The sequence below is a fragment of the Excalfactoria chinensis genome, chromosome 4, assembly GCF_039878825.1.
Source record: "Excalfactoria chinensis isolate bCotChi1 chromosome 4, bCotChi1.hap2, whole genome shotgun sequence".
NCBI classification, from domain to species: Eukaryota; Metazoa; Chordata; class Aves; order Galliformes; family Phasianidae; genus Excalfactoria; species Excalfactoria chinensis.
This window is the reverse complement of record NC_092828.1, coordinates 56,943,949-56,956,868: the sequence shown is the minus strand read 5'-3', so window position 1 is coordinate 56,956,868 and position 12,920 is coordinate 56,943,949. Positions and strand designations below refer to the sequence as shown.

The 12,920-nt window shown below is 34.2% G+C and overlaps 1 protein-coding gene across 4 annotated transcripts in view; it reads right to left on the bottom strand.

Annotated features, from left to right (window-relative positions):
• Positions 1 to 12,920, bottom strand: part of TTC29 (tetratricopeptide repeat domain 29) — a 179,814-nt gene that overhangs the window by 103,579 nt on the left and 63,315 nt on the right. For all 4 annotated transcript variants that reach the window (XM_072335725.1, XM_072335727.1, XM_072335726.1 and 1 more), the window contains exons 2-3: positions 12,433 to 12,529; positions 8,167 to 8,250 (exon numbers count right to left, since the gene is read on the bottom strand). In XM_072335725.1, the coding sequence (XP_072191826.1) occupies positions 8,167 to 8,250; positions 12,433 to 12,524 (176 nt within the window). In that variant the 5' untranslated portion in view covers positions 12,525 to 12,529. The remainder of the gene's footprint in view (positions 1 to 8,166; positions 8,251 to 12,432; positions 12,530 to 12,920) is intronic.

Genomic DNA, 12,920 nt, shown 5'->3' with positions numbered 1-12,920 from the left:
AACTAATGTCCTACAATTGAAAGCAACAAATTAAACAAGTGTTATAAGAAGAGCTCCCTGTCCTGAAGAGTCAATAAAAAACATTCCATGAGAAATTATGCATACCAGAAGAGAGAACATTTCCTTGGAAATGACTTATACAAAAAATTCAGATTTATTTTTTTAAATAAGAAAAGGTTTATAGAAGTATATATTTAGAAGTGATAATAGAAAGAAGAAAAGAAAGTGTACCAAAAAATGAAGTACACAGCCACTCTGTACTGTATATATACACAGGCATAATAACTTTCAGCACATGTAATGCAGTATTTTTCATCTGTTGGCTCACAGTCTGACTGCTGTCAAGCTACACTTTAAACTAAATCATGCAATCAAAAGTGGATGCATAACCTGTCAGTAAGATCCCGCAAAGAACACAGATTGGACTCACTTCCTTTTTGTTCAAAGCTACGCTGCCACTTTAATACTACATAAAATGAAAAATTAATCAATTATAAACATCAAAGGATGACACAGAAGAAGTATTTTAAAATGAATGTAAGTACCATAATAATTAAGAATTCTAATTAGCACAGAAAATTGAAATACAAATTTAGCCCTTTAGTTCCTGAAATTTTGGAACATTGCGTTCCTAAATATAAATGCAATGAAAGCAACTAAAAGAAGAAAAGCACCTCATCAAAATATTTTTCATACAACAGCGTACACACCTGTGATCATTAGCTTTCATTTCAAATGTAATAAAACAATAGCACATTATACTCATTAATCTCTCTGCTTATCTTTCTAAATTAATTATGTTCATTAAGAAAAAGTAATTCCAACCATATTTTATGGACTGTTATTTATCAAAGTGAAATATTTCTTAACTTTCTCCTTTTACTCCAGAGCAGATCTAAGGGACAGAAAGCCAGGAACTTCTGCAGATTTATTTCATAGGGTGTAAAATTACCTTAGAAAGGATAATAATAATACCTATTTTCTTGCTAGAGCTGATGCACTGAATTACCATAAAGCGATATACAAGGCTACTCATTTATTATCATACTACTGCTATCAACAATTCCCAGAGCATTTTTGCATTTGCCTATGATAACCCACTCCAGCATCCATCAGAACTTACTTGGTAGTCTAAAGACAAATAAATAAAGATGAAGAAAGAGGGAAAGAAAATCAAGGATTTTAGAAATTCAGAACGATTCACTGAGAGAATTATTAGGAAGTCATGATTGCACCAAGGCAAATGAGACTGACTTTCGTTATTTCAAATTCTTTGTATGTTAGAGATGCCTTTCCACCTTTGTGGAATGCTTTAAAAATAGACGTCGGTTGTGTATTCCTTGTACGTTATCTTCAGTACTAAATATTGTTGAACTATTGAGAAATGAAAGCACCAGAAAACCGTAAGACCAAACTTAGTAAAAACAACAAGTTACATAAAAAAGAAATACTTCAGCTCACTGTGTTCTTCTTTATTAAAGTATGTCATGTATTTTATCTTTGCAAGAGTTTGATGAGTTTTTGCAAGTAAAATTCTGTTTCCTCTATACTTGCTAATAGTCATGAGAATCTGTAGTTTGCACCTTCCCATTAAAAATGTATTGTATTTTTTGAAATTATTCACCCCGCCTTTTATCCAGATCATGTCTTTGAAAGGAGGAAGTAGATAATAAATGGAATAATTCATGATTTCCCATTAAATATGAAACTTTCTTTTGCAGAGTTTAGAAAATGAAGTTCTACATAATGTACAGAAGTTGATTAGAACTTTTTTTAACCTTTTCAAGAAAAACCTTTCACATTACACAAATGTAGAAAGAAGTTCCTTTACGAAAGGCAAACCATTCACTTTCCACACTGTTCTGTAGATCGGTACCTAATTACACTAAATCATATGTTTATCGGGTCTGAAATTCACAGAGATCGTTCATCTGACCAAAAGACTGTGACTCTAAGTACTGAAATCTCTTTTTGAAAGTTGTTTAATAAACATTGAATCCTGGTCATGACAAGTAAGATTGTTAGAAATTATTCAGATAGAAAAAAATACATATTTAAATAATATTGTGAAAGCAATGGCAAAGAAATTTAAAATTTATCATCTAGCTCAGTAACTTGTGCCATCTCCCTTTCCACAGGCAACATTTCAGCAGGGAGTTTGGGGTACAGAGCCTTCATTTAAAATTTCTTTTACCACAAAAAGCTACGTTTGTGGTTCTGAATTATATTTTCCCATAGTTTTTAGTGTTTAAAAATGAAGAATTACTCTTGTAAAATGTAAATGAGTTGACACAACATTCGACCAGTTCTCCTCCTGACTAATGTGACCAAAGAAGCTCAGAAGGTGGGATCACATCCACAGACTGATATCTGTGAGAAAAGCAAAACTTCCTAGGCTCTGAATATGAAAGGCAAAGACTTTCTGCTGCTTTCTTTAGCTGCTTGGAGCTCTCCCTCCATATTCATAGCAGTGCACACAGAAAGAATCCAATGCGTGCATCACTATAGCCAAATATTGTACAACTTAAGACTGAAATACAAGGAGAAAGAAGAATCTGAGTCTATACATTAGCTGATCTGTGTATAAAGTCTCCCTCTGCAAGCTTTTCTTGTACTAAATGTGCCTCTCCTCCCTCCTTGGCTTAGCCCCCCACTGACAAAATATTTTCACTAGCTCTTATACTTAGCACTATCCCTATCCACTGAGATCTTTACTCCTAATGACTTTTTTCAGGGGGATCCATAACAAAATTGCCAAGCCTAAATTATGCGTGCCCATGCCTTGAAGCCCCTGTAAAGATCTCCATTTTTTAAAAAAAGAGAACTTCAAAATACAACAAGGTATCAATGAAAAAGAGTCCCAATCTATTTGATTAAAAAAAGATAAAATAACTATGATGACTTTCATGCAAGTGACAACAACTAAAAAAAATCTGGATTACGTGAAGACCCGGTCAGTTATTTATATTACCTTTCCTTAAATAACTGGTTCATTAACATGCACACAAAATAGAATAAATACAAAAGCAAAGCTAAAAATCAGTACAGCAGTTGAGATCAGAAGAAGCCCAGTCTGACAGAAGAGCTTAGTAGGTTATGATGAAAATAGTAAAATAATCTTTAAACTAGGCCTTCTTCTCCTCAACAGCCCACAAATCCCATTCATCTCTCTCGGCAGACACTCTGAATCATAGTGGCCTCTAATTCAGTGATAAAGTTCCTTCCCCTTATTCTTGAGGACAGATGGGGTTAAATATCCAGAGACCAACTGGTAAGGACATAGGAAAGAAATCTTTTATTTCCTCAAATTTACCTTGAATATTTGAAAACAATCACATCTTCCTTCACTTAGCCTGGCTGAGACCGACACCAAAAATAGCGGGAAGTTGGGACAGGGAAAGGATAGTTAATAATTTATCTCTTCTAATTCCCTCAATAAAAAATAGAATAATATTACATTATGTGGCACTAATGTAAGTTTTAAGATGGATGCCAGGTCATTTTTGTTCTGAACTTGTAAACTACTTGTCAAACTGCCTCAGAAATTAATGAATGCACCTTCCCAAGTCGTCTTCTATCTGGTCTGTTTTACAGTTTTCAAAATGCAATGGTTTCTTAGTGTGGGGTTGAGAAGATAAAATGTACATATCTACAACTGAGCTGGTCAGTCAGAGCTCGCTATATAGGCAGTGGAGAGAAACAGGTACTTCAAAAGTACAATTCACTTTATTCTAGAGCAGTTGTCCGAAGACTCAAAAAAGGGGTTCAACTAAGTAAATGATTTATTTGTACTTATTTCCATTGATTATATGGGGTGATTAACCTAGTCACTTGAATTAAATTTATGTGAAATCCCCTTTGCACTTCTTTGCAGAGCAGGACAAAGGTTTGTAGAAGAAAAGAGTTACTATGTTCACTATTCATCATTTCTGAAGAAAAGATTAAAAAAAAAAAAAAAAAAAGGAAGAAAAGAAAAAATGTATATAAAAAAGTATATATTTCAGGTTTTTTATATTGAGAAGCTTTCTTCCTCAAGAAACACCACTTTTCAATAGTGGCTGGAAGAAACAACAAAAAGAAAGGTAAAAGCCTGACTCTAACAGTACCTCACTCCTTGTAGCTCAGCGCATGAGATGGAAATCAATTGACTGGAAAAATCACAAATCCTGTAATTTAAGAGGAATATTTACCGCTCTCCTGCCTTTGACATTATCACAGATCTTCCTGATAAAATATGAAATTGCTGAGGAATAATTCCAAAGTTCTGAGGACCCACACAGCCTTGTGAAAAATTCCAGTGTCACATCGCATTAGAAAAAAGAGAAGCAAAATACTGTCTTTTTCATCTAATTCTGTGAATCTCTGCTTCTTAGGAAGAAATCCAAGAATTTGGAGGAAACTGAGGGTCCTGCTCTCATTACAAAAGCTGCCAAATATGAAAATGCTCTCACTTTCGTACATAAAATCTTGCAGAAATCTATGAGGAATTAGACATTCACCTGTATGCAATCTGCAGTGCAGTTAAATGATTGCTCTTTCCAACCACTGAGACGGCTGGCTTGCAATTGTGCTGGCAACAGCCTATCTGAGAATGAAGGCCTTTTCCTTTCATTGTTCCAGTTAATCTTTAAACAGATCAGTCTTTGGTGAATTCCTAGCTTAACAGTTCACTATATCTCAAAAACATCCAACCAAGTGTATACACAAATAATCCTGTCTCCTGTCTGAAAAAGTCATATCAGAGCACATCTTCACTGAGGCAAATTTATCAAGGTAAGATCAACCACTCACAACACAGAAAACGAATACTACAGTTTTTGCTCAAGTAAGTTAGCCAGTATCTTCTCTATATAATTTATCTGTCTTCTGACTACCAATGAGTTTCAAGTGAAGACATGACAAGTCCAATCCCATCAGCTGATTCACAGATATACACCAAGTGAAATCAGTAATGTGCAATTTTTTGTTACTACTAAGCAAAGCCATTTCTCTCATCAGAAAAATGTAGGAGTATCTCTTTCTAGTCTTTAACTCTTTCGTTGTTGTTAAAATGGTTTTCTCCAGATGATTTGTATGAAGAGGAGAGAGCTGTTACATGATCTTTCTGGCTCCGACGAAAAAGATTAGGAAACAGCAATTACATTAGCAAATTGTGGACCATTCTAGGATCCAATTTCATTTGAATATTTAGTCCTGGAATCAACCTTTTGTAGGAAAACAGCTTACTTCCTAGTTCTTTATGAACTTTTCATCTCATAGATCAGTCATAACAACAAATTTTAATTTTTACTGCAACGAAATTTTGATTTATTTGACTAATGATTTGGTGGGTCAAGAAAAACAACAGTATCAGGGGAAGCACCATAATGGCCAGTGGAGTCAGCCAGCCTTCTCATAAGCTTACAAAATCCTGTGGCAAGAAACCAGTCACATTCTGCATTAATGGGAACCTTTCTTCTCCCCCTACTCCTTCCCTTCTATTTCCAGTTTCTCACACCAAGTTTACTTCTGATTTCAGGATACTGTCTTAGGGAAGGAAACAGAACAAAATTAAGAAAAAAAAAATCAATATCTTGTTTTGATATAATTAAAGGAGTGTTTTCCTTTAGCACTGTCTATCACATCACTGGGGGACAAAAAGTTATTTATAAAATCTGAGAATCTCTTTTTCCACAAAAAAACTAAATTATAACAACAGCAGACTTGAGGAACTCTTAGTTGCTAACTTTAGGACAGAGTATACAATTCCGTATAACAGAAAAATGACTGCAACCTTTTTTTCAACTACAACGAAAGCAGGCTATCTTATTTTAAAAGAGTAATGTGTAGGGTACAATTTTAGGAAATAATTTTAAAGAATATCACTCCTCATAAATGTGACACTACCCTTAAACTGGTGTATTAAAGAGGTAATAAAACGGTCATCAAATAGTCAATGGAAAAAAAAAAAAAATAAAAGGATAAGCAGGATAGTCACTGAAATAATGTTTAATTGGGGAACAGATTTTTGGTATCTCAACAAATGTACAGCTGATAAAAGAAAGCTATCCTGCCCATACAGAAGAGGTGATTTACTTTTGGAATGAAAGCAATATTTTGATATTACACAATATATTATAAGCCACTTCTCACACTTCTAAAATAGAAATATTTTGTCTGCTGAGGCATACAAAGCATAACATTGATATCAGTAATATCACTTATAAATACAGTGTTGTTTTTCTTTCAAATTTGCTTAAAATTAAGTTTGATGCAATTGCTGTTCTTACAATTACATTATCCCGGTAGAGATGTAACTGTGTAGCTGTTAGGTTGTTAACTTAAGTGACTGTACTACTTTTATGGATGTTACTCAAGAATTATACACCACAGAAATGTAACTACAATTTCAAAACCTGAAATTCTCAGAGTAGCTAAAAATATAGAGTGTGAACATGTATTTTTTCAAAACATACACCTACAAAATCTGCCTACAAATAAAGCAGAATATATATGATAATTCAATTTTAATAGTTGAGGGGCTTTCCTAACTTTGAAAAAAAGCACATTATAAAAGACTGAGCAAACCATTATAAAGGCAGACCACTTTGCCTAAGTGATGCAGAGCAGATGTTAAAATTCTCATTTAATTGTACTTTCCTTGCTGGTTTCATTTTCTATGAACTCTTTCAGTTTGTATGTGAAAAGAGAAATATCATAGGATTTTTTTTAAAGTTATATTTATTTGTAATTTTAGCAGCAGTAAAAGGCTGATGTGATCAAACCAGAGCTGTAACATGCACTTTGAAGCCCAAAGGTCTTCCTTTCCAAAGCATCAGTTTTTCCACATGAACAACAAGTACTCAGAGCACTAACATGGTGATTCCCTCCACTGCTCCTAAATAATTTTCCTGTCACTGCCGCACTGCTGGATCCCACAGACTGGGACAGCATATCTTGAACAGAAAGCAAGGAACAATCTGCACTTTGAAGTCTTTCAGATGATGACCTGCTAATAAGGTCCTGCACAGTCCCTTCACTGAACCAACTTTTTGTTTATCATCTAATGCAAATAAAATAAGTGAGGCTTGAGTTTGCTTTGAAAAGATGGCTCTCCTACATCGCCTGATCAGATAAGTGGCATTTTTTATACTGTCAGTCAGAATACTTATTAACTGGATTATGTTATCATCAAATTATAAAGGTATTGTAAAAAAAAAAAAAGAAAGCAAGTCCACTGGCTGACTAAGACATAGTACGGCTTTAGGATACTGCTGACGTTATCACCCCTAAACTTAAACCTGGTGATTTTCTAGATTTTCATTTGAAAGCATCTTATAGAAGTTTTGCAAGCACATTCATGGGCTAGAAAAAAGAGGAACATTTTGCCTAGTTGGTCAAATTCCAATCTGATTATTAGAATGTTGTTTTTTTTCGTGCTGCAAGCGCGATCGTGCAATATTAATTGTTAAGGTGCCTAGAGCCCTTATATATGCATCTTTTTATTATTTAAATATTGAAATAAATAAATCATCTCACTTAAGAAACCAGCAATTCAGATTTGTAAGAATTCTTTCATTAATTTTGATGGTGCTGAACCCTAGATCTGTTCTAAGTCTCCAGAAAAATAATTCAGTCAATAGACTTTCGTCATGTCTAAATGCAAATACCTCAGCTGCAAGAAATCAAAAGTTATCTAGATATTTTTCATTCACTGGGTTTTTAAATATCTGATGATGTTTCAAATGCTGCACCGCAGAAGTCAGCAGCTGAGCATGGCTAAATAATAATTCAAAATTACAAGAACACATACGTCTATATATTAAGCTTGCACCCCAGAGGAGATATTTCACAGAGGTTCTGGAAAAAAATAAAGGAGGGGAGGAATGGAAAGAGCACAATTTCAAGTATAATTACTGACACAGTCTTAACTATAGTGTTGCAAACATGATGTAATACCTTGGTAAATACACAAATTAATAAAGCCAAGGAGTTAAATGCTTTGATATGTTTAAGATCAGGAGAAATGATCCATCATTATTTAATATCAGCTTCAATTTTTAAACGCCAAATTCCATTAAAAAGGGTAGGGCCTCGGGAACTTTAAATTTAAATGATTATGACGACTAGAAACAAAGGAAACAATAAACTTATGGATGTTAAAATGCCTTGAAAAAGCCAACTTACGCTGCAGCTTCTTGTTTTGACAACCCTTTGATATTCTTCGCCAAATAATCATCTATGCCATCTTTGTCTTTGATCAAATGAATCCTAAATTTAAATGAAAAAAATTAAAAGAAACACTGTGAGCTGCTAACACAGATTTCCACGGCATGTATAATATATTAGCATTGCCAAGTAGAGCTAAATACTGAAATATTGACAAAGTAATGTTTTCTATAAACACATACAAATATCTTTTTAATTTTTTGGTCTGCTACTATTTCAAATCCTTATTTCTGCAAGAAAATAGAATTGGTTTAGCTTTCAAGGGCTGAGTTATACGATATTTCTGTCTAAACCAGAAGTTGTATATTAGCTGAATCAGTAATAAATAATAAAGCCATCGATATTTGAACTACTTTTTAAGCCAGAATCGTTATGTATTTTGCATTATCAATATGTACCAAAGAAGCTTAAGCTATTGTGCATTTAAAATTTTCAAAAAATAAATAACATAAATAGTCCCAAACCCAACTCAAGCATATTTATTTTCCTTAGTGCAATGCATACTTTAAAGCCTGTTCTCTGATGCCCAAAATTTGAGCAGCACATTACAAAAAGAGGTCCAACAAAGGGGTAACATACAAGGCACTGAAAGAAACGACAACATTCCTATACATTTCTTAGTGCAAAGATCTGATTTTAAAATTTGAACCATTCATTTCACATTTCATTTAAGCCACCATCGCTACTCTGAGACACAAGAGATGTCTTGAATTTTAAAGGACAATATGCACTTCCTGATCATAAAGTGTATTCAAGCATACAAACATATTCTCATAACCCAGTCACAGACAACATTATCTCCATAAAAGTAATGTGAATTTATTTTTCTTTGAAAGACCATAAAGATTGTCTGGTTATCATTCAAAGATAAAAGAAATTCAATATCAGTGTTCCACATACATCTGCAACTTTCCTCATCCTCTGCCTGTGTGATAGTGCTGACTTTTGTTACAGGTATGAGAGTCAATTCTTTCCATGATGTTAGCTAATATAAGCATCATACCCTTCACTGCTCTGAAAATACCACGCATACTTTCCGAAATTCATTTAAATGAAAACAAAATAGCTAAGCAGCCTAGAGATATTTTGATGTGTCTGAATTTTAAACAGTATAATAGTGAAAACCTGTGGCACAAACAGGGCACTGAAATTTGTTCCTGAGTTTACTGTTTCTGATACACACTAACAGAAGCTTGTACTTTCACACAGCATATAACAAAACTGCTGCTGACCAATGAAGATACACACCTTATGGATATTACCGTAAAAATTCAGTGAAAAACTCAATGTTTCATCAGTATCAAAATTTTCACAGAAAAACAGTCAAAATTTAGGAAGACAAGTAGTGCCATTAGGAAAAAGAAGATAAGGAAGTTATTAAAGATTTTAAACTGTCGTAAACTGTATTTCAAGACACAGTAAGTTTATATCACGTAACAAAACATATTTAAAAATCAGTATCTGTGGGTCATCAAATGTGAGTAATTCAGAAAGCACACACAAAAGGCAGACCTTTGCACTTTAAGGCTGCAAAAATAATTTTTCTCCTTATAAGCATACAGAGAAAACAGCAGATATAGATGGGAAAAAAATAAAATGTCCAGACCCACAGAGTGAAACATTTGTCTACAAGATGCAAATTTCTAGGCATCACTGTCACCTCTCTGCAATATAATCTATGCTGCAGTTAAAAACAAGCTCAAATTGGAATACAGGAAAGCCTGATGCCTCCTCACTAACTTCTCACAGACATTTAAAAACAAAGAATTTTGGGGAAAAAAAGCCTCACAAAATCACATACAATTTAAACTATCACCTGCCATAGAGTCAACATATGAAGTTCTGAATTCTGTCTGGGAATACTTTCAGACTTAAAAAACAAACAAAAAGACAAACCTGCTGCCAAGGGAAAGAAAGAACAGAAGCAACAACTAGCAAACCTATTAGTTTACAGAAGCCCCACATTATCCTGAGTATTGAACTGATGGAATTACACTGGAAGAAATGTAAGTTACTGAAAATAACAAATAATTAGCTCGTCCTGGCTGCTATTGTCAATGGCATTAATACAGGAATAACACAGACAAGACAAGCAAACGATACATAGAAATAAAAAATAGTCGAAATTTCCATCACCTCAAAAAATCATTACTCAAAACATTGTTATCTGAGTTATATGCAATGAAGATTAAAAAGAAATATAATTGAACAGCTGGCACTGTAACTTAGAATGGATGTTATTTCTAACAGAGAAATAAGCTTAGGCTGGTACTGGCTAAGAAGCATAATTTCTGTTCTTCCAGATGTCGTCACTTGTTTTTTCCAAACAGTTGTAGCCTTATTTCTCCAGTGTTTCAATGATGACTCACAATATTTCATAAATAGTTTATATGAGATGTTCTTCACCTATAAATTGAATCCTATTTAATTTAAAATCACTCCCTAATTAAAAAAACAAATATATTTTAATCCAATTGACAGTAATCCCACAGTTAGCTTTTTATACCATTTCTTCCTAATAACTATTTTTGTCACCCAGTTTACACAGCAAAGTAGCTACAGATTTTTACCAGAAACAGACATCAAGATAAATACACCTGGCTTTTTAATCAAAGAACAGAACAAAGTCGCATAAAGCATGAAGGACCAAACAGAATCACACATAACTCACTATCCACACTGCATATTCTGTTAAGCTTTCTCAGCATTTTCTATCAAAGAAAATGGCAGAGCTTGTCTTGCTTTAATCACTACACACCTACAGCGTCATCCACACCATTATGGAATCACACATTTCTTCTTCGCAGTCAGACACAACATCATACAGAAGTGAAAGAGAAAGATCTTTGAGAACATGATACTCCCCAAGTAAAGGAAAGAAGCAATCCTATCTTGGGTAAGTTCTCCCACAATGGACTGAAGGTTGCTCCAAAAGTAATGCCTCCTATTTATTTCCATGTTAACTAGAACAGTTAAAAAGAGCACTACTTGATGGACCAACTTCTCAGCCACAAACCACTGCTTTTCAACACTCTCACCACCATTAGTTATGTATTTTTGCCAGTGATGAACAAGAGCCTGTGTACCACACTTACAAAAATCTGTACCAGTAGAGGTGACCCTCTGCAGCTGTCACCACTGTTGGTCTCCATAAACATTCAGCAAGCATTGATACATGTCAGCGGGAGCCATTTTTACCTCAGGGAGGAATTCAATGACACACCTTTGCTTCATACACACTTCCATGTCAGATGCCATTTTGTCACACTGCCCCTCACACAGCAACAACATGGAATGGAATATTGGTGGGAAGGTTCAGCCTCTAATGCAATACCACCAACATCTGCCTCTGATGTCATGGGCCAACATAAGAAAACAGGAGGCATTACTCTCAGAGCAGCCTCATAATTAACAGAAAAACTGGTAAATGCAGAACATTGCCCCAGCCATACCAATCTAATTTGTATTTTTAAAAATATATTAAGACACATCACTGCATCTTCTTATTCTATCAGTCTGTAAGTATGGGCCCCCCTCAGATAGCTCGGTTGAAGTAGTCAAAATTCTATCTATCTGAAATAAATGGAATTGTGGAAAAATAACATTGGTTTCTAGGACTAAAATTAGTGGTGAGCAACAAACAGACTTGTTCTATGAAACTGTGGGGCTGAATAGCAACTAGGAGACAAGAATGTATAGATAACTAATAACTCGGAAAAGAAATGGAAACTGACTAGAAAGCCATGAAGGCACATGTAGGAATATAGCTTGAAAGGATTACGGCACTGTATTTTATATTCCCAGGTACCAACTAGAAGATAATATGTTTGTTTTCAGACAGTTTTATTCATTATATTTTAGAGATGCCACTCTATTTTTTGTTTGAATGAAAAAAAAAGTGTTTTGTTTTTTAAAATCCAAGTAGGTACATTTTAATTAACTTTTGTTTTTATCAATGCAAGACAATACCTGCTATTCAGAAATACCTTCTTACAGCTTCTGAAGGTGTTTTGAAAAAATAAGATGAAATATCTACCTTAATCAGAATGCATTTCCATTTTTTTCTGTGTAAGAACAAAATTACCCTAAGATAAAATTTTCTTCTTTCCCATTTTTGCATTTTTAAATGCTGCAACAATTGAAAACACTTTATCAAACTGGCACATCAGATTAAAGCTACTCACAGTGAAAGTAATACTACTCTGAAAGAAAAAAGGTACATACCTGGCAAACTCTAATGGTGGGCAAATCGTCCGCTCTTCAAACCTAGGATGCCATGGTGGGCTTTGAATGATGTCTTGAGGCAACACTTTCATTTCAACTAAAACAAGTAAACAAAGCCCCAATTATTTGGAATAATGTTTTCACAATGATCTAGTTTCCTTTTTGTTACATTCCAGTTCACTCTTTTATTTTCATTGCATCACATGTAATATTGCCCTCCAGTTCTGAACAAATCTGCTTGGGCCTCAGCATGGCTTCATGACGATGTAATGCATAGGAATGGATAAGACCTTAAGTTCAGTAGTTTCCTTTCTTGGAGTGCTTTTAATCTACATAGAAACAACCAGTGCAGGCATCTTACTTATATGTGATTCCCTGTGCTTCGTCAAGCTAGGTAGGTCCAAATGTTAATAATCTACACTGGTGCGTAAGGTGAAAAAATGACTGAACATACAACATGCAATGCAACAAAAGGCAGTAAATTAACA